Below are 21,827 nucleotides of genomic sequence, written 5' to 3'. Positions count from 1 at the left end.
AAATCACGTGCGATCTGCAAATTGACAAGAACAACTAAAACATTATAAACATTATCGAGGAACAAGAAGAAAGTTAAACAATTATTACAATAATCGTAAGTAATATTATTACCTCGGCGAATATCAAAATCATCATGTGGCGCGGGGGCATCATGGTGGTCGGGATCAATGATGAACGGGTGAGAATTCCCATTATACCAAGTCTCATAATCGCCGTCTCACCCCCGAAACTAATCGGTCTCGATTTACGAGAAAGTGAACCACGTGATCCCGCCAAAGAATCCCAAAGATGATCAGTCTCCGCAACCCCAACCCTAACCTCGTACCCTATCCCCGGCGAACGATGATCTTGCTGTCAATCTCATAATGGGATTGGGTATGATCTCGCACATACCCAAACCGTCGTAAACACCGATCGCCGGTGATGCGGCTCCGCTATGTCCATGAAACGAATACAACCGGCATACAAAGTACGAGGATGATACTCCTCCTGACGCGGCCCGTACGGATCCCACCTAATGGAAGCACAAGTAAGCCCATCTAACAACCTCCGATACTCCAACAATTTCTCCGCATTTTGAGCGAAGGGACCAACGGATCTCCAAGAACACGACCAGAGGCCGAGTAAGGTCAATTGCCGAAGGTGGACCGGTCTCGAACATAGGAAAATACTCATAGATCCACGATTGCAACAAAGTCAAGCAACCACTAATAGTCTTCACACCAAAGACGTGAAGCCACCCCCAATCGTCGGTACATGAAGGCAAGTACACCGCTCCCCAAGCGTAGTCGTGTACACCATCGACATCATACACTAAAGGAAACAACTGAGGACGTAACCTATCACCTGATTTGTCGACAAAAAGTGTCGACCCCAACACCACAGCCAAAAACCCCTGAGCAAAAACAACATCACAATTAGCTCTCACTAATGGAAAAAACCCCTATTGCGTCAGTTGTAGAGGGCCTTTTACGTCGGTTTTGGACTGACGTATATCGAGGGGTCGTATTTGCTCCTGCGTCAGTTGTGGAACCGACGCAAAAAGTTTTAACATTTGCGTCAGTTGTGTTTTAAAAACTGACGCAAAAAAGCACTATTTGCGTCTGTTCTAACCATAGAATAGACGCAATAGACTGTTACAACTGACGCAAATAGTGATTATTTGCATCAGTTCAATATAGAACCGATGCATTTGCTTTATTTTTTGCGTCATTTGTTATCAGAACTGATGCATTTGACATTTTGTTTTAGCGCCAATTTATTTAACTATTTGTGTCATTTTTTCCATAACCGATGTATTTATTTTACCTTTTCGCGTCATTTGTTATTAATAATGCATTTTTATATATAAAAAATTGCAGGCGAAACAATCCGACTATCAAAACTTAAAAACCTCTAATGCATCATATGTAGAACATTACATCTCATTCAACCCAACAAAGTTGCAAATACAATACAAACGTCTTAGTTACTAAGCTACTCTATACTAAATGTTTTCTAAACATCTAGTAGCCCAAACTTCTCTAGCCGAATTCATATTGCTGGTCGACAGTGTTGAACTTGCAATATTCCGCATTAGACCAGCACAATACCAATATGTAAGAGCATGCCCCTCAACCCGACAGCAATCGAAGCAGCCGCCATGACAGCTGGACCTATGATGAACCGCGCCAGCGTCACAAAGGCAGCAACTGAATTTCTGCAAGCAATGATTTTGGGTTGAAGTGCCATAAACAAACCTGAAAATACCAAACATTATATTGGATTCTTATTGAGTCTGACAAAAATTACATAAGCTAAACAACCCGAATTATTCCCTTAAGAAAACTCGAGGCAGTCTGGACCTAGCATTGACACAATTTCAAACCATCCGACACAAAACGGTAATTTAGTTAGGAATTTATAGTCATACTTTGAGACAATCCATATCATACACAATTACTTTACCCACATTTCAGTCGACCCAAGGGACGTACACGCAAATTAGACCCTACATGAATGACCGGTTACATAGGTGTGAATCTGAGTAACTAGCTGAATCAGATCAAATTCACATATAGGTGTGAATCTCAATAACTAACTGAATGAGATCAAATTCACAGTATTTGTATAACATTATCAGGAAATTTGCTTACCAAGACTAAACATGGCCATTCCAAGAGCAGCATCAAAGAGGATTCTGATTGTGGCAGCTACTATAGCAGGCATTTCAATGTGGCACCTTCATAAACAAATTCCAGAACATATTAAAAAAACTAACATTTGCTTCAATTTTATTACCCAGCCTATTCTTGTACCAAATCTGAAGCCATATCCTATGTCACGACTGAATTAAGTATGAGAGAACACACGGACCTGAACGAGACTAAGGACCAGATAAGGCCACTGAGACTAGAGTATGTGTTTGGGTTCCAGATAAGCTTCCTCAAGACCATGATCAGAATGAGCCTTGTCATCACACTGGCAGGGGGCATGGAGCGAGTTTTGGTTCACCTAGGGATTTGGCCTTAGGCCGAAGTTCAGTCGTGGAGCTCGAGCCCAGCTTAGACAAGGTGGGGACCTCTTGCCCGCCTTCAGTCCTGTCTCGGAAGCTGAATTCATCCCTTCCATAATAAAAAGAGAGATTCCAGTTAAGATTATACATCTATGATGATGATAGCACAAATACAACATATGGCAAATTCAAATATAACTATAGAGTACAAACCAATACAATGATTATACTCATTTATAACTTGTTCTTGGAAAATGTCAAATTGAAATCCTCATAAACGTATAGATACTCACCGAAGGATGCGCTTGTTGCATTAACTAAGAAAACGAAATTGGGTAAAACCCGAGAACCTTAAGAGTTTGTTAGTGAAAGCTCAAGCATGTGAATTTTACATATAAATGAACATAGAGAAGAGCACATGTGAATACGTGATTACATTATAGTTTTATACATGTAATTCATGATCATTGGTCAATATTACTCCTCCACTGCAGCTCCCTGTTTCAAGAATAGATATCCACCATGTCTTCCTCTCCAAATGATTAAAGAAAAACTAGGTCAAAAGAAAAGGATCGCATATTCACCTGAACCATTTTACCCCAACTTTACAAGAAAAGTAGTGTAAAAGGAAATCATGCTTTAAACATAAGATTCATTCTCTACCCATAATCAAATCAAACAAAGAAATCTGATCGAATTCACTCTACAAGCAAGCACTGCAATAGAAAAACATACTTTAAAACACAAATTTAGAAAGCCAAGATATGTAAACAATATGAGCTATATGAACACATGCTTGGTTCACTTACTAAATTCAAAAAGATTAAATTTGATGATTACATGTGACCATATCACCTCAGCTAACAGAACTTCTTTCATGGTAAAAAGAACAGTGAATCAGTTCAATAATCCATTTTACTCAAAATCAAATAATGCAATCAATTGAAAAAATTCAACAGAGGAAAACAATCGAAAAATTAGAAGTCTCAGAAAAAAAAAGGAGGACAAACCAGTAAGCATGCTCGCAAGTCGCAACCTTTAACAAGGGCAGATTCCTGAAGCTCAATACTATCCAAACATATCGCGCATACCCCATTATGTACCACCACCATTGTCATCATTCCCCCACCCCCCCCCTTCCTCTTCTTTCCTTCTTCCTCCTCTTCCTTTTCCACACCCTTCATTTTCACCTAAACCAAACCTACAATTTTAAAGATCAAAATTCAATCTTTACACATAATCGAATCAACACTGAGAAACCCGTCAATTTAATTCAACTAATTAATGCAACAACAGGAATGGAACCAAATTCAGCTAAAATTTAGGTTTAGTGCAAAGCATAAAACCCTAAATTGTCAAATACCACACCCTTCATCTTCACTTAAGCTGTAAAGAGCTCAAGATTCAATCTTTACATGTAATCAAATCAAACCCAGAAAACCCATCAATTGAATTAAGCTAATTGACTGAAGAAACAAAAATGAAATTGAAATCAACTCAAAATTGGGTTTAGTTTCAAACATCAAACCCTGAATTGACCCAGTGCCTCAATACAACTACATTAAAATAGTGTCTCAATGGTTCCCGCAAATTACATTAAAATAGTGTCTCAATAGCAACTTCAATTAAAATCCCTCATTAACCGAAACCCGGTTTACAAATTAAGTGGAGAAAGATTGCAATTGTTCGAATTATCCTAATCCTAAATTACAATTAAACCTGCCCTAAAATCAAATTATACAAAAATAATTAAAGATTGAAATCAAATTAAGCAAAAAGAATACCTAGAATAGTGATTGGTGGCATCTCACGGTGGCTCGCGTGCGTGATGGGCGGAGTGGTGGTGGTACGCCGAATTGATAAACACAAAGCCTTTTTGTTAGATCTGAAGGCGCAGTGGTGGTGGAACGACTTGATCGTGTGCGGCAGTGGTGCAACGACGTCGAGGGAAGGAGGGCGTGCGGTGATCAGTGGAAAGAACCAAGGCTTCGACGAAAAAACCAAGTATAATGATGAAGATTGAAGGGTTTCATATAATTCGGAAGTTTTGTGAGAGGTAAATGGTAATTAGTAATATAGGGGAATTGATGCGTCAGTTGTTAAGTACAAAGTAAAACTGATGCAAAAGCTTAGCACATTTATATCGGTTATGTCATATAACTGACTCATTAGATTAAATACGTCAGTTTTGTTTATAACCGACGCATTAAATACATCAGTTTTAAAGCAGAAGTGACGCAAAAAGTGATGCTACAGGGCGAAAATTGCTTTCCCGCCACTAGTTGATACCTTTTGAGTCGGTTTTTTAAGAACTGACGTAACTCAATAGACGCAATAGGGGTTTTTTCTACTAGTGTCTCGCCGTTTCACAAACTGCATCTACCAATATACCCCCACTCTTGTAAATAGGGACCTTCTTCTTAGAGTTTAACGGCAACCTCAACTGCTCTGATGAAATCCCAAAAAAGCCACAAACATACATAAGGGGATCCGCCAACGTCCCGTCATTACTCTCCACCTTACAACTGTTACCATCAACCCGAACGCCTAAGATCTGCGCAACATCGTGAAGGAGTATGGACATCTCCCAAAAAGGCATGTGAAAACTGTTGGTGTCGGGTTGCCATCTCTCAACAAAAGCAGAAATAAGGGGCATGTTATAATTCTCGGCCATGGAATCTAATAGGTGAGAAAGACCAAGTCACAGTCATAAATAGTCTTAACAGTAGGAGGGAGTTGCCAACAACTCAACAACCTCGTCTTACCAAACCGGTGGTAACCCGTCAAAACTGGTCGACCGACCTCATTAGGAGTCGACCATAAGGTGTTGGCAATGTGGCCCCCAAAGCTAGGAATCACGTGGGGAAAGTCAGGACCACCAGGAACACGATGATCGATCAACCAAGAGACATCCTTACCCGACTTCTTCTTCGGAGCCACCACACTACTAGAACTACCATCCGACCTCCGCTGGAAACGCCCCTCCTCATTCCGTCTACGTGGCACCCTACGCACTCGCTCAATACCCGCCTCCTCCTCACCTATCACATCACCGCACCAACCAGCTCCTCCTCCACCCGCTCATCAGTCCACGAATCGGTACTACCATCTCCAACCTCAGACTCAAACTGGAGCCCCTTTCGAGCTCGAACGTGACGGTCATTTCCTCCACCGGCCATCTATTAAAAAAATAAAACAAAGAATTTATAAATATAAGTTTAAGTAAATTAAAAATTTAAAAAACAAAATAACCCAGAACGGGGTTTAGTAATAATAATTAATTAATATTTTACGTAAACTAAACGAGACGCAACAAAAATATATTTACAACAACTTGATTACTTAAATTAATAAAACAAAAGGGGTTTATTAGTAATAATTAATTAATATTTTACGTCGACAAAACGAGACGGAAATAATATATATTTACAACGCCTTCGGCACGGACGAGAATTATTATTAATAATTTATTACTTTATAACGATAACAAAACAAGACGGAAAAAAATTTATTTTCAAAAAAAAAAAAAGTCTCGAGAAATTCTAAAACAAAAAACAAAAAAGAAAAAAAAAGAAAAAAAAAAAACGTGAACACTGGGCCAGACGAAGGATTTCTTCGTCCCAGACCAGGCCCAGACGAAGGATTCCTTCGTCCACAGCCCAATTCAGACGTGGGCTTGGTCTTGGACGAAGAACCCCCTCGTCCAGGCCCAGATTCAGGTATTTTTTTTTTTTTTTTTTCGATTAATTGATACGATAATTGCGTTTGATTCTCCCTAAACACGACTAAATCCGATTGAAATCATAGCACCTATCCTAATTCCGTCACTAATTTGGCATCTATCCTAATTCCGTCACAAATTTACAACCTTAACAAAATACTACCAAAATTTTTTTAATAGTAATCACATACCTTGTTGAATGCTTGAATTCGGGTTGAATGCTTGAATTCGGGACGGAAATTATGCGGTCGATACGTTTTTTTGTTGAAATTTGAGTCGGGTTTTTTTTTTTCAAAATTTCTAATTTTAAAGGTTGTTATTGAATAAAAAGGAAAATATAAGGGGTGTGTGAGGGAGGGGCAAATTTGGAAGTTCATTAAAATTGTCGACGATATTTAGTAATTTGTCGACGACCTTTAGCAGCCAGGTTACTTTATTGATTTGGACTTTATGCCGTTCAATCTTTCGATCAAAAAACCAAAGTGGCTTCGGTGTAGTGGAGTTTGGGAGTGCCTCAAAACGTTGTAATGACAACGAATTGAGAGGTCCCAGGTTCGACTCCCTACACGGGAGTGTTGCGGTTACCTGTCATCCTAAAGGATGTATTTCATGGCACACGTGGTTTGCAGGGTATTGCATGTGCCCGGGGGGATTTAACCCCTCGTCAAAAAAAAAAAAAAAAAAAAAAAATCTTTCGATCAATAATACAAGCCCGATCTACAAGAAGGTCCTTTTTTAACAACTCTCCAATAAATCGTCTTACTAAAGCAAATAAAATGAAACAAAATAGTGCTATCTGGTGGTAGAAAGTTTCAAACTATACTCACACATGACACAACTTTAGTAACTTACATTATATAAACACAAATTCTCATTATAAACGGACATTATCCGTCTATATGTATAGACGGATACCATTTTCTCTCACAAAATATCCATTTGCCATAAAGTGGAAAGCACATGGGGGTGCCCCACCTTGTCCCCCTACTCATTTTATTAGAGGTCTTTACCCGTCTGTTCGCCTCACCCGTCTATACCAAGACCTATTGTTATATAAATATGTGAGACCTTGAGAAGGTATCAAAAGTCGGAATCATTCAATTGATATTGTGTCAACTATTGTAAGAAAAACGGTAACCCCTCCTACCTAATCCAATCTATGCTCGGGCCTTATGTAAAATCAATTTTTTATAATATTAACCATTTGACCTTGTAAATCAAATGAAATTAAATAAAAGATAACACTAATACATTTGTTCCCCTTCAATATGTGTCATTGTTTAAAAATCTTCCTCAAAAATTTCAAATAATATTAGTTTTAATCGGGATAGACTAAGGTGTCGTTTGGTTGCCCCATAAAAAATGGGTGAATTGGAAATTCACGTGATTTGAAAAAATGAAGATTGTTTGTTTGCCCAAAATCACGTGAATTGCATTTTCCTAGGAGTTCTCAATTCCTCCATTATGGAGGAGTTTAATTACCTAACTCCCCCTAGGTAATTGCAATCTCCCACATGAATCCAACTCCCGGATGCCAACCAAACAAGTTTTGGGCAATTCCCGTAAATTGACCAATTCACGTGTTTTGTAAAATCATGTTAAATTAATTCCCGTATGACAACCAAACGAAGCCTAAGTATAAAATTTTACAAAATTACTTCGTATAATTGTATAACTCTAACACTAGATTAAGTAATACGGTGTACTATACTAAAGGAGAGAAATATGGTCATAGTATCATCTCTGGGAAAAAAAATCTGATCGATAGAATGGATTGCTTTACACAAAAGTATATCAAACCAACACAAATTTTTATTTAAACAAAGATATCAGTTTTATTGTTAAAATGGGTTAAATATTACTCACTTGCATAGACGAAGACAAAAAGAAATATTTCTACGAAAAACAAAACTTTGTACCAAATTTTAATTATAAAAACAAATTCATTTAATCCGTGTCAAGGGAACCGTCAAACCAAACCAAACCAAACCCTTGGCTTGCGGCATACACATGACAACACAACACCCAGATAAACACACCAACAGCACACATTAGCTGGACTAACCTTCTCAACTCTAAAACACACCAACGCAACACTTCACTCCAACTTCTCTCTCTTCCTCCCTCCATCACAAAATGAACAACACCAACAACCCGGGCCCACATCGGCCAACCCCGGGCCACAGGCGGGCCCACTCCGACACCTCCTTCCTCCTCTCCTCCTCATCTGACATGGAAGACGACGAATTCCTCTTCGATATCGACGCCTTTAATCTCTCTTCTCTTGACCTAATCTCTCCGCCGCCGCCTCCGCCGCCTTCTGCCGCCGTCGATGGCGGAGAGAGGCGACTTCATCGCCGGACTAGCTCCATGGACGGCGGTAGTTGTTCTAGTTCGATGATTGATGGTGACGATGGTTTTATTATGGTTGACGGTGTCAAGAAAGCTATGCCTCCTGAGAAACTCGCTGAGCTTGCTCTTGTTGATCCTAAACGTGCTAAAAGGTTCGTCATCTCCTCGCTTTCGCTTTCGCTTTCGCTTTCTTTTATTATGCGGAATTATGTAGAATCGGAAACAAATCTAATAGAAATCGGAGTAGTAGTTGTCGTCTAAACCTTGATATGATGATTCCGCACACTTTCTTGTATCGTATTTCGCTGTTAGGTTCGCCGCCTCTTTGTATTGCTTTCTTTTACTGTTTCATTGTACCAGCGTTTATAGGAATACCGAATATGTAAAGTCGAAAACAAATCTTATTGAAATCGGAGAAAAAGTTCTTCGTTAGATGATAATTCAGCATACTTTCTCGTATTGTATTGTTTTATGGATGAGGTTGTGTTATCGGAATTTAGGTATAGTGATGGTGTAATTTAGTGATTTGCTAGTGTAGCTTCTTGTGATTGTATATTCAGGAAATATGAATGTGATTCAAACGATTTGGAGAGGTAGACGTAGGAGGATGAGCGTATGGAGAATATGAATATGAAATATCGAAAACAAATCCAGTAAAAGTTGGAGGAAAAGTTTATTATTGAGGTTATTTTTTCTTCGAATTTAGGTTTAGCTATGGTGTAATTTAGTGATTGTTAGTAGTTTATTGTGATGATATATTTATGAAATATGAATGTGATTCAAAGGAACTCAAGGGGAGGTAGACATAGGAGGATGAGGGTATATAGAATATGTAAAATCGGAATTTAATCAAATAGCAATCGGAGAAAGAGTTGTCTTTTAAAACGAAGGATGTCAAACCTTGATATGCTGATTCGGTACTTGAATTTAGTTTAGTATTGGTGTACTTTAGTGATTTGATAGGTGTATTTTCTTGTGGTTGAATATTGTGAATGCGATTCATACAACCTGGAGGAATGGATGATGTAAGAGGATGAGAGTTGCTCTGTCTTTGGGAATTAGGGTTCTTTTCCTATGTTTATTGTTATTTGGTGGTCATCGTACTCAGCTCACCTACTAATGTTTGGGAGTTTTATCGGTTTAATACCGATGTTTGATGTGGAGTTCAGGTTGGAAACTATTATTGAATATTGAGTAAGTCACAAGGTTGATCTGAAGTAAACACTTCTTTTTGTTCAGTTTACAACACTTTGAACCCTACATTTTTTTTTGGTGTGGTTTGGATTTCAATGTTGCATTTTGGATTGCTATATAAATGGAGTCTTAGGGTGAATAGTCGCTGCAACAGTTAACGAGTTTGATCTGAATATTTTCTGCTAGTTACATTGAAGACTAAAGAGATGTCGGGGGAGGTGAAGCGGTATTATGAGGGTTTTCCGTGACTGGTGAATGAAATTTATTAGATTTTTTACCTTAACCAAATAGGATGGAGTGAGTGTTGAAAACTTCGTAGGTGTGGTCATGGGGCTAAATCTCTGTTTCATACCTGATATTAAATTTGGTCGTCACGGTTTGATCTCGGTTGTGGCGCTATAAATATGGTTGATCCACCTCAAATGCAATCATAGTTATCTTTCAGAACCTTAATAACTGGGTCACGTATCAATACCGATGTTTAATGCCATGGGTGGTGATAGTTCAAGGCTTGTGAGCAGCTTCTAATGCTAGATTTATTTGAAGTTCTCTTAAACGTATAATGATCTTGGGGCTCTTGGAAGAGAAACATAGGATTGACTTTCCTATTGGTACTAGTTTTAAACCCGTGAAATTCACGGTGAGTTTTAAAATTTGTTGATATTTACACCATTTTTTTATCTTCTCATTTGCTTTTTGAAGGCTAAAGTTTTTGAACTTTAATCGTAAATATGTTGAAAATAAAATATTTACTTATTATCAATATATCTTTTACTAAATATTTTTTCGACAAAAAAAAAAAACAAATAGAAGTTGGAAAATATGGTCAAAGTTCTGTCTTGGATACCATAATAAAGCAAATGAGAAGATAAAAAATGGAGGAAATATTAAATAACGGGAATAACAGTTTTGCAATTAAAGTTGTACTTTGTATGATAATTAAAAAAAATAGAATTAAAGTTTGACTATCCCCATTAACAAATTAAACGTTATTGGTCTACATAGTATTATGTAGATCTGTCAAATTGATCAGAATTGCAAATATGTCTGAAACTAAACCGTTTTTTTTACGGTCATAAACTCTCAAATCTTGACGCGTTGCCCAAGACTAAGTTACAACAAAACAACTTACTAATGTAAGACCAACACCTAGAGGTGTTAAATATTGATCGAACCTGAAAACCTCACACGTTTGATCTCCTTTTTTCAAGGTCAAGACCCATAAAATCTCAACTCGAGACTCGTTTAACCCAAACTTGAAATGACCCGTTAATTTAGGGCCGAAACCCCACCCGAAATGACCCGTTTAATCCAAACCCGAAATGACCCGTTAATTTTGGGTCGAAACCCAACCCGAACAGGTCTCGTTAGATCAAAGATGATGGAAGAATTTTATTAAATATTGATATTTATATATTATATTTAAAATAATAATAATAAAACATTAGTTTTTGTACTTTTCTCAACCTGGGAGTTCGGGACCGGTTTAACCCAAACTTGAAATGACCCGTTAATTTAAGGTCGAAACCCACCCCGAACGGATCGACCTGTTCGATTAAAGATGATTTAATTAGGGTTGGTCTTCCCCAAATAACAAAAGTTACTTTAAAAAAAATATTTTATTACATGTATTTATTCCCAGAAAAAAAAGGTATTTTATTTTACATCGGCTTTCTTGTATACGGGTTTCAAAGAGATCTCAGTTAGAAATAGAATGATTTTTGTTTTTTGTTTGAATAAAGTTTTTTCCTTAAATAAAATCTAAATTTATTAAAAATAAAATCTAAATTTATTAAAAATTTGATATGATATAACGTAATTATTATATACAATCAATGTCTTAAATTAAGAAATAATTTTAGCAGTATATCATTTTTTTGGTTTAAGATGCTCTTAATTACCCATAAAATGTCATGTCATATTTGGTGAAATTACATGATGCCATGTCAACATGGAAGTTAGAGGATTAATATATATATATATATATAGATATAGATATGAGAAATTGCACGATAACTCTTGTAAGGAATATATTTTAATGATGAGTTTTATTCAGTGTGGTAGAATCTTTAAGTTAAATTACTAGAGAGATCATTATTGATCGAGTTGAATCCTTGAATGTACTTGTATAGCATTTATTGGAGTAAAGGCGGGATTGGATTGTGGTGTTAGAGACGCGTAAAAGTAAAGGCGAGATTGGATTTTTTTGGGTCAAAAGTACAGGCGAGATTGGATTGTGTTGGAGGGAGTATTAAAAGACTAAAGAAAGGGGGATAAAGGTTGACAAAAGTGTTAATTTTCACATTTCGATGTAGATTTGTTGGGAACTATTGGAAGAACTTTTGTGGTGGTAATAGGAGCTCAGGGTTTAGGGATGCTTAGGTCTGTGTTTCTTAGCTAAGGTTTATAGGGTACTGTTTAGTGCAAAGGAATAATTGTATTTGTAGACCGAATAATTATGTATATAACATATATTACCGCTAACTATCCTTTATTTTATCCTAGACCACCACCTTTATGCTGGCTGACCGCAGGCTAGTAATAGCCGGCGTTGCCAAACCACCTTACTGGCATCCCAGACACTGCTGGCCCTTCCTTCCCTCTCTGACAGCCCCTTTTCCACTCTTAACATCCCTTCTCTTTTACTCTGATGATTGTGCGCTTCCACTCCCAGTCTCCCACCTGACCGGCCTCCTCACCCCGGATCCACCCCTTCCCCACTTGGCAACTTCCTTGCTCCCTCATATCCACCCCCAATCCACGTTCTCCAACCTTTCGCTCTCTAAGTTCAAAATTTGGAACTTGTGTTTTCAAATATACTTGCAGCGAATCGATTTTCCCAAAAACTAAAGTTATTATTGCATTTGTTGATAAATTTGTAATCTGAAAATGTTTTTGATGTGCATGCTCTCACAAACACATTATTGATTGCAAAAATAAATGGGAAAGGGGAAAAGAAATGTAATGGGGAAAAAAAGGAAGGGAGTGTCAATTATCCTTGGGCTTGAATATATAGTTTGTAAGAAAGTTTCATCAGCTGAAGCATTAATTTTCTCGTATTTTCATAAAAGTATCAGTAACTTTACTAACTGAACAAGGAGTGCTGAAACATATGGTGCTCACTTGCACTTTACCTTTGACAAGATATTGCAGATAAGAATAGATGACACCTGTGTTTAAATGGTCAGGGCTAGTGGTTTAAACTACAAAAAGATGTCCACCAGAGTTGGTTTGAGAGTAAATATAGTTTCGCCTTCAGTGCAGTTATTGAGATATGATCTCTAGCTCAAAAAAAATTATCTGTAGTCAGCTGCTTAACTTAATTGAACCCCGTACTTGTTCTAAGTAGGTACCCTTAAAGTAAGGGTGACAACATAGTCACTTTTGTAAGCACTACTAAGTTTATCTTTATTGAATTCCTTTTTAAAGGTCTGGAGTGTGCCGAGATACTTTCAACTTGGTTAGGTGACTAGGTCAAATAAAAAATTTTGGGTTAGGAGCCTAGAGTTATTTTAGGTAGAGTAATTAGTGTTTACAACAGGGGGATAATATAAGTATATTATGGTAAACTCTAAAATGTGTAGTTGTTTATATCAACTTTACTAGATCCCAAGTCCCAACACAAAGGTTTCCTATGTTTTTTCCCAGTCTAGGTAGCTTTATATATTCTATTTTCCTTGGTTGTCCTTGTAACCTATCCTTGTGGAGCAACAAGTCTTTTAAAAAACACACTCACGTGTATAACTAACCCAATAATCCTTGTGTGTTTCTAATTTAATTATATGGTTAATGGGTTGGTCCTACATTGAGATTGCCTCATGTAAGTTTTAGTGCTTATGGAGACATGACAGTGTATCCGCAATATTCATCTAGGACTCTAGGTATAGTTTTATATCACTGGGTTACAGAGTTATAGATCAAGAACTGCCATTACTTGATTTTGTGTATTTGCTGGCTGCATTGTAGAATTCTTGCGAACAGACAATCTGCAGCTCGTTCAAAGGAGAGGAAAACACGATACACTCATGAGTTGGAGAGGAAGGTACAAACACTGCAGACTGAAGCGACCACCCTTTCTGCACAAGTCACTCTGCTGCAGGTAGGGACTTAATGTAGCATCTCTAGTTTTCAGTTCTTAGTTCACCATTTATTTACTATTGCGGTACAATATAAGTGTATGGATTAGTGCTAGAGTGCACTAAGAAATATCAAAGGGGAAGCATAAATAATCAAACGCACCAATATAATGTGATCAACCCTCCTATTGGCCTACATTTACTCCCTCCCAAAGATGTCCATTATATGGGTGGAATGGTAGAAGATTAATTGTACAAACCAAAATCCGAACATCCTAGTCTTGAGTTACCGATATTTAGAGATGCGACTATTTTGTAAATGGTATTGAAGATCACAGCTACCACATTTTACTGCGTTAATGGCCCTATTTAGCGTGATTTAGCTGCGACAACGATACCACTACTGAAACCTAGATTTAATACTATGATTGTAATTCCAAACTCACTTCTAATTCCTCTTTCAAAGGTATATGGTTGGTGAGAAAAGAGGGGGGAGTTGGCAGCCTTTCATTGTGTCAACGCAGAGATTATAGCCAGGGATTGATCTCATGTTTTGGTTGGCATGAGCAAGGTTCAATACATTGTTTGCTCTTTTACCGGAAAGAACCAATTGCTGTCTTTAAATTATCGTCTTCTTAACTGCTCCTTAACTAGAGGGGACTTTAGCACTAACAGGTTCTTCATGCCTGGTTTCACATTCTATGGCACTTGATTAGTTCGCAGTCTGATTAAAGGAATTTCTTTCCTCTTCTCCTAAGAGGTTGATTGTCAATGATGTGAAGCTAGTTGGTTTGTCATGTAACTGCTCTTACTGTTGATACACAATTGAATCGTTCTACTTATACGGAATATGAGGTGTTGAGGATATAAATTATGTTGTTGACAGATCTGAATGTTACTTTTGTATGATGCAGAGAGACACTTCAGGACTTAGTATGGAAAACAAGGAGCTTCAACTACGCCTGCAGGCTTTCGAGCAACAAGCACAACTTAGAGATGGTATGTTTGTTCTTATTTAGACGGTTCATGCTTCATGTTTGATCACAATCCATGCGGTTTAGTATCTTGTACACAACTCACAAATTCTTAAACAAGACAATGTTACACGGTATTTTTTGCAGGATCACTTCATTTACCCAGCAGTTACCCTACAATACATTTAATCTAACTATTTTATTAATTTGATGAACTCGTAATATCTCTAGAGTCCAGTAATACTAGGAAAACATACAAACCTAATGAGCCACCGTGGCATTAAGGCCACTCTATCTATATGTGAGACCATCTCTGAAGAGACTAACGACCTAGAACATAACATCTGCAATATGTATTGCAGATTAATTTCTCCCAACATGTTTTACTGAAGTTTTTGCTTTTTTTTTATCGGCATATGGCAGCTCTGAATGAAGCCTTGACGCACGAAGTTCAAAGGCTGAGGATGGCAACCGGGGAGCTGCCGGCTGACAGCAATAATTCTTCGGGGAGGGGGCTCTTTTCTCAGTTTCAAAACTTACCTCAGTTCAGTTACCAACAACAACAAGAACAACAGCAGCATCAGCGACAACAACAACAGCAGCAACAACAGTTTCATATGCAAAACCAAAATCAGGCATCTATTAAGCAGATGAAACCAAGCTTCTTGGACTTCAATCATAGAAGTTAAGGTTTGACGACATCTTTTCTGCATGTCGGGGAATTTGATGTGTCAAGTTCAGACCTATATGACATGACATACTATGTTGTAGATATAATGGTATAAATGTTATCCCCTTTAACATCCCCTTACACACGAGTTATCATCGGGTTTAACTAATAGAATTTTATTTGTAAAAGATTGTTTAGATGGACGAGGTTGTTCCTGCTGAAATCTGGACTCCATAGTGATAGGAAAATTGGTGCTAGTGGCTGTGCTTTCAAAGGATAATGTTGGCTTTTTTACTCGGTTTTTTTATACTCCATGGTGATAGGAGTATTGTTTTTGTTGTACTGACTTAACATTTGTACCCTTGTTTAAAAAGTGCACTGAGAGCCCGGGCTCACTGATGCACTGGCCACATTTGTTTAGGAAAATTTAGGTGCATTTTTTGCAGAAACATTTCTTCCAATTCTTTCGTAATGTTCTTTCGTTTGAACCTTGTCTTCTTAAAGACGTTAGTCCTATTAAAAGATCCCCGAATTGGTGCACAGCGGTAATTTACGAAATTACAAATATGTTTTCAAAAGCGATTTTATCTTGTGTGCATAGTGCCTTCTAAATAGTGAAAATATCTTGCGCTAGTCCACTTACAAAACTAGAGAGGTCATGGTATGTCAATTAGATAATGTGTATTGCGAAGTGTACTATTAGGATTCATGGATAATTCACGTGGTAATCTCAACGCCATAGTTCTTGCTCAAAAGTAAACATTAAGCTTTGTAAATGATCATTACCCATATCCATTTTAAAAAAGAACTGTGTCGAATAGATAGATGAGACAGAAAACAGAATACCTGGGAAATGTCACTCTCTTGTCCATTTATCAATGTGGGTAGTATTTAACTCGATATACATTTAAACATGGCTATGACCGATATAAGGGAAGGGAGACCCTGATATTTAAATAAGCAATATGGACCACGGTACCCTTTTAACTCCACTTGACAAGTGACAACCAAGTAACCAACGCAAGTAAGCTAACTTCCGGGTCCACGTCCTTATTGTTCGTCACGTTCTGTCAGAGTTGCACACTTGTACGAGTAGATCAAATAACAAATTCTCATTTAAGACGGAAAAATCCGTCTTACTCTTATAATGGGTCAAATAATGACTCATTTGTATAGATAAGACAAACATCTGGTTATTTCCTAAACATTTCATTTTTGTCTTACTCATACAAGTGGGATACTATTGAACTCTTTTTAACTTTAAGACGGATTATTCCGTCTTAAGAGGTTAATCAAATTGCTTGGGCTATCTAAGATTCCTCACAATTATATTGTTAAAAATTCTATGTAAAAATTCAGGATCTTGTAGTGGCCAAGTTGCTAAAAGCATAGCAGCTAGATATAGATTATAGAATCTAGTTTCAAGCAAATTACAAAGATTGTTGAAAGGAAACACAGCAATACATAAATAGCAACAACAATAATACACTGCTAACAACAAATTATGGAGCATTACAAGTCGGAATTAATGCCTTGTATCTCCGTCACATAATCGCTAAGCATTAACAAACAATCCTCACTTGTGCATAGGGCAAACACAGTTTTCCCTGCCTATCTCATGTTCGACACATGTGGGTTGATTAGCCCCATCCTTGTACCAATTTGAACGCTTATCAACCAACTCCTCGAGGAAAGTGTCAAGCTTCTCGATTGTGACACTTGGCATGACCACAACATGAGCTATGCTCCCTTGGCAAGCTAGCTGCCATCTTCGGATAAAGTCCTCGTCGAGAGGACGCTCAAAGACCACAGTGCTGCTTAGCTCATTGAGCATGGCACTAATACCAGCTTCTTTAAGCCGGTCTTTGAGGTAATGAGCATTTCGTAAGCACTTCTGGACTTCTTTCTGGAATCCACCATATCCTTTTCGGTTCAAGGTGTACCATAGAAAGATGGGGGCATGGCCATTCCTGCTTCCCATGATTGTCGCATCTCTTGAAGCGAGATACTCCACATTACTAGAGAGGGCGTTAATGTGTTCTATCCTTGTGATTTGAACACCACAGGGCATTGGACATCCTACAAATTTGTGCCCGGAAACACTTACACTACCTATTGGTTTCTTGAATGTTACTTGAGGTGCCTGGTTAAAGGAGGAGCATGAGCATTAGAATATAGGTTTGACAGTTAAGAAGTTAGAAACACGCCAACTATTTTTTTTCCAAGGAGGATAGAATATAGGTGGGTGTGTGTGTGTGTGTGTGTGTGTGTGTGTGTGTGTGTGTGTTTCTTCTTATTGAAAAGAATCAAATGTCCAGAGTCCAGACAGGTAATAGCACCCCCTCGTCATTATGGGCGGGGCTCTTGAGGTGCTTGGATAATGTTGTTTGGGTGAGCAGGTAACCTGAGCCCGCGAATCTCAATTACAATGGATAAGGACCCTTGCTTCTCAAGGGCAGAGTGAAGGGCAGGACATCCTGGGGAAATATGGTCTCCCTTCCTCTCCACTGGAAAATCACACACGGCATGGTCTGTGTCCTGTGACAGTCTGACAGACAGCAGGGAATCCAAACCCAAGTGGCAACAACACTTGCTTAAACTAAAAATAGCCTTTGGCCTTTACCAAAAACGGAATACATTAAACGTAAGTTGGTTGTAGTAGTCAACTAGCCATGAGAGGTTCGTGGAAAATCCGAGATATAGGGTTTGACATTCATCGAAAAAAGCCACATTCTTTTTTCATGAGAGATTCATGCGAGAAATATGATTTTAAGGCAGGTACTTACTTTTTTGACAAATGGAAGCATAAGGCCAAATAAAGCTCCATCACAGTGGATATAGAATCGATTGTGTGGGAAGCCACATTCTTCAAGCGTCTGAATAACGAGATCAAGATCATCAACAGCTCCTTTTACGGTTGTTCCTGTAGTACAAAAACGCTAGCTAGTTAGTTACACAAGAGAGAGATTATCAGCTATGTAGAGTCAAGTATTTAGACATTCCCTCCATCTTTTCGTGTTTTATTTTTTCAGGAAAGTTTCCGAATTTTCACTTGTAATCGTTGTCAATAACCAAATTAACAATTAAACATAGAAGAAAACTTGTCATTTACTTCTATATCAAGTTTCTCATTCCCAAGTATAAAAACGTAAAGAGACATACAAATCAAGTATTAAATGGGAAAGAAAATACCTATGTTGACATTGAGGATGGCTGGTTTGTCTGGGTTCTGTAGAAGCTTAGCCTTCAAATCAGAACAATCAATCTCTCCAGAAACCAAGGTCTCGATCTTAACAGAATCCATTCTATACATGCGTGCAGCTTTAAAAATGGAATAGTGGGACTCTTTAGACGCGTACAAAATTCCATCGGGAAACACCTCTCTCCTGATAGTAATATTTGAGGAACAGAATGTTAGTACGCAATGGCAAGCATCAGAGCGAAAACCAAAAAACAGGCAGCTGTAAACCTGTACTTACCCCACAAGGATTCCATGAAGGTTTCCTTCTGTCCCACAGTTTGTAATATAACCCCAGTATTGATCCTTCTCAAGCTCCCAAAGACGTGCAAACCAATCTAAAACACCCACTTCAAATTGCCTTGAATGCACACCATAGTTGCTTTCGATAAATGGATCTCCAAGGTTGTTAATTGAAAAATGCTGCAATTGACCCAAAGCACCATAGTCGAAGTCCAGGTTATAGGGATATCCTACATTAACATATTTCCGCCATTTGAAACTTGAATAAATCCATTTGATAAAAGAAACACATTACAAACTCACAGCTTATTGTCAAACTGTCCTAATCTCATATGACTCTTCAATGATCATTCCTTGCGCAACATTGGCTGTCGAGCTTATTTATTCTAGATGATCATGAAATGATGATCATTCCTACGTCTTAACCTTCTTATATCTTTAAATGTTCATTTAACATAAATGTCAAAACCCAGTTGACATTTCCGAATCGCATCTTTCAATTTAAGGGAATGTTAGACAATTACACCTAGGAAAAGAAAGTGAAGAATCACTTCGAGATACTATCAAACCTCAAAAAGCGCGATGTAACACGATGATAAACATCAACAACAGCAATATGCAGATCAAGTGTCAAAAAAATACTAATAAAAGTATTAAAATTAAAATTATTAACGTTTTCAAAGTGTCCTAGTGGAACAAGCAAAAGTGCCCTTTGAAGCAACACAGAGGTTATGATCTCCCAAATTTTCAACCCTTTCCTTTAGGTTATTACTTATTACAAAGTTGCCCTATGACAATAGAAAATACTTGCAGATTTTAAACAAAGGTAAACAAATGATTGATACGGACAAACTAATTTACCAATTGAATCTTTTCTACTTCTCCGTATAGAATATTTTAAACAAATGACTGATACGGAAAAACTAATTCACCAAATAATTAGCTTTTCTACTTTTACAGTACGGAATATCTAAAACAAATGTAAACAAATGATTGATACGGACAAACTAATTTACCAAATGATTATCTTTCTGCTTTCTCTGGAACAAGATTAAAAGCAATGCCTAATGATTAATAATAATATATCCTCACAAATAATAATAATAAAAAGTAAATAAATGATTGAGACGGAGATAATACGAGATCAACAATTATATAAAAGGACCGTCTCACATACCTAAATGATGTTTGGTACGCTCAATCAAAGATTGGCGATACCGAGCCAAAACACCAGCCATATAAGCCGCCTTATCGCCAGTAACCTCGTCATTAGCTTCAGGTTCGGTAATATCAAGGCACGTGGAATGCACGTTCCTTCCCAACACAATCCCCTTCTCTTTTCCATTTTTTACTATATCTTCAATACCGTTGTCATAAGCCAACGGAGGGGGAACCGGTTCGAATACCAGAGCGGTCGGATCTAGATCTTTCCGGTTCAGGATTTCACTCTCATTAATGTCCTTCATTTCTTGTAATCCCGCCATTTTTTTCAAAGTGATTTTCTCAGCTGTTGACAAATAATAATAAATTAAAAGCGGATTTAGAACAGATTATATAAACAATGATTTAGAAATAATTAACAGAAATTAATTGGGAAAATAATGAAATGATGATGATGATGTTTTAATGGAATACCTGAAGGGTGGATCACAAATGGGGGAAGATAGAGAGAGAGAGAAGCGAAATGCGGGGAGTAAGAGGGAGTGTCATGTGGAATGAGTCCGGGTATATATAGAAAGAGGACGATAATTGTTCTCGGGTTCGGGTTCGGGTTCGGGTTCGGGTTCGGGATCGGGTCAACAAAATATTCAAGTGACTACGTGAGTCGAGAATGGATCATCTTCATTTTTTTTTCCATTTCCTCTCTAAAACTCATTTAATTTAATTTTTTTTTTTTTGAAAAAAAATCAAACTTATTGAGAGATTGAGTACAAATTAATATGAAAATTTAAAAATAAATGGGTGAGATTGAGTTTTATTGAGATTTGGATGAGATTTAGTAGTGTTTTTTTTAAACTAAATTTGTTGGTAATAGTTTTTAAACGAAAATTATTTTAGTAGTAGTTCTTAAAACGGTGTAAGTAGTTATTTTCACAACCTTCGAATCCTGCTATGATTGTGATACGGCGCCACCGGGTGGCGCCCAATTTCGACGCCACCCTCTCAGATGCACCCCCTTATTATTGGGGTCCCCACTTATTCTATGGGATGTATATTGTATCCATTATTTTGTGGGTCCCAATTTATTGCATGTGAAAGGGTGGCACCGAGATTGGGCGCCACCGGGTGGCGCTAACTCATTTTCCAAAAATCAAAAATTTAACAATAATTATAAATAGTCTCGCATTGAGTTTGAAGTTCGACTTCGGCTCAAGTTTAAGCCCGCAAACTTGATATGAGCTCAATTTTTACAAACTCGGACCAGCTTTGACGATCTCAAGTTTTGCGTTATGAGCACAAACCGAACACAGGCTATGCTCGGTTTATTATCACCCTAACAAAAAGACCCGTGCAACAACAAAAATCAAATAAAAAAAATAAAAAGAAAAGACGAATCTCTTATTCATGTGGTTCATGATGAATATTCAAAAAACTTGTTCGTGGACCCTTTTCTCTTTTCCGTCATTTTCATGTGATGAATGATGCTCGTCTTTAAAAAGAACTAGTTTTAATCCCGTGCAGAATTTGCACGGGTTTGCATATTGCTACTTAAATTTACAGAAAATATTTAACTTGATGTATAATTATTGATATAAAATTTCAAAAACCGTTAAAATTTAATTTCTAAATATTACAATTAAAGATTTTTTTTCTAAAGCCGTGCAATTTTTGCACGAGGTATGCCATTTAAATATTTGTATCAT

The 21,827-nt window shown here is 37.5% G+C and overlaps 3 protein-coding genes across 5 annotated transcripts; 1 reads left to right on the top strand and 2 right to left on the bottom strand.

The window, feature by feature from the left end:
• Positions 1-1,380: 1,380 nt before the first annotated feature.
• Positions 1,381-4,602, bottom strand: LOC141586407 (putative auxin efflux carrier component 1b). Of its 3 annotated transcripts, none has more exons than XM_074407617.1 (5): positions 4,280-4,602; positions 3,506-3,685; positions 2,357-2,604; positions 2,137-2,222; positions 1,381-1,740 (listed from the first exon to the last, which is right to left on the bottom strand). In XM_074407617.1, the coding sequence occupies exons 3-5, from the start codon at positions 2,473-2,475 to the stop codon at positions 1,577-1,579; spliced, it is 369 nt and encodes a 122-aa protein (XP_074263718.1). In that variant the 5' UTR covers positions 2,476-2,604; positions 3,506-3,685; positions 4,280-4,602; the 3' UTR covers positions 1,381-1,576. The 3 variants fall into 3 exon arrangements, with proteins under 3 accessions (XP_074263718.1, XP_074263716.1, XP_074263717.1); XM_074407615.1 differs by having other exon boundaries at positions 3,532-3,685; positions 4,280-4,552; XM_074407616.1 differs by lacking the exons at positions 3,506-3,685; positions 4,280-4,602 and adding an exon at positions 2,932-3,103.
• Positions 4,603-8,251: 3,649 nt separating this feature from the next.
• Positions 8,252-15,901, top strand: LOC141586406 (bZIP transcription factor 29-like). Its single transcript, XM_074407614.1, has 4 exons — positions 8,252-8,720; positions 13,729-13,861; positions 14,753-14,837; positions 15,236-15,901. The coding sequence occupies exons 1-4, from the start codon at positions 8,353-8,355 to the stop codon at positions 15,499-15,501; spliced, it is 852 nt and encodes a 283-aa protein (XP_074263715.1). The 5' UTR covers positions 8,252-8,352; the 3' UTR covers positions 15,502-15,901.
• Positions 15,902-16,851: 950 nt separating this feature from the next.
• LOC141586420 (serine decarboxylase) lies at positions 16,852-20,684 on the bottom strand. Its single transcript, XM_074407630.1, has 6 exons — positions 20,599-20,684; positions 20,141-20,470; positions 18,962-19,193; positions 18,675-18,868; positions 18,269-18,405; positions 16,852-17,625 (listed from the first exon to the last, which is right to left on the bottom strand). The coding sequence occupies exons 2-6, from the start codon at positions 20,445-20,447 to the stop codon at positions 17,059-17,061; spliced, it is 1,437 nt and encodes a 478-aa protein (XP_074263731.1). The 5' UTR covers positions 20,448-20,470; positions 20,599-20,684; the 3' UTR covers positions 16,852-17,058.
• Between the last annotated feature and the right edge of the window lie 1,143 nt (positions 20,685-21,827).

This window comes from Silene latifolia, chromosome 6 (assembly GCF_048544455.1).
Source record: "Silene latifolia isolate original U9 population chromosome 6, ASM4854445v1, whole genome shotgun sequence".
Taxonomy (NCBI): Eukaryota; Viridiplantae; Streptophyta; class Magnoliopsida; order Caryophyllales; family Caryophyllaceae; genus Silene; species Silene latifolia.
Note: the sequence above shows the minus strand (reverse complement) of the source record. Positions and strands in the feature narration are given on the sequence as shown.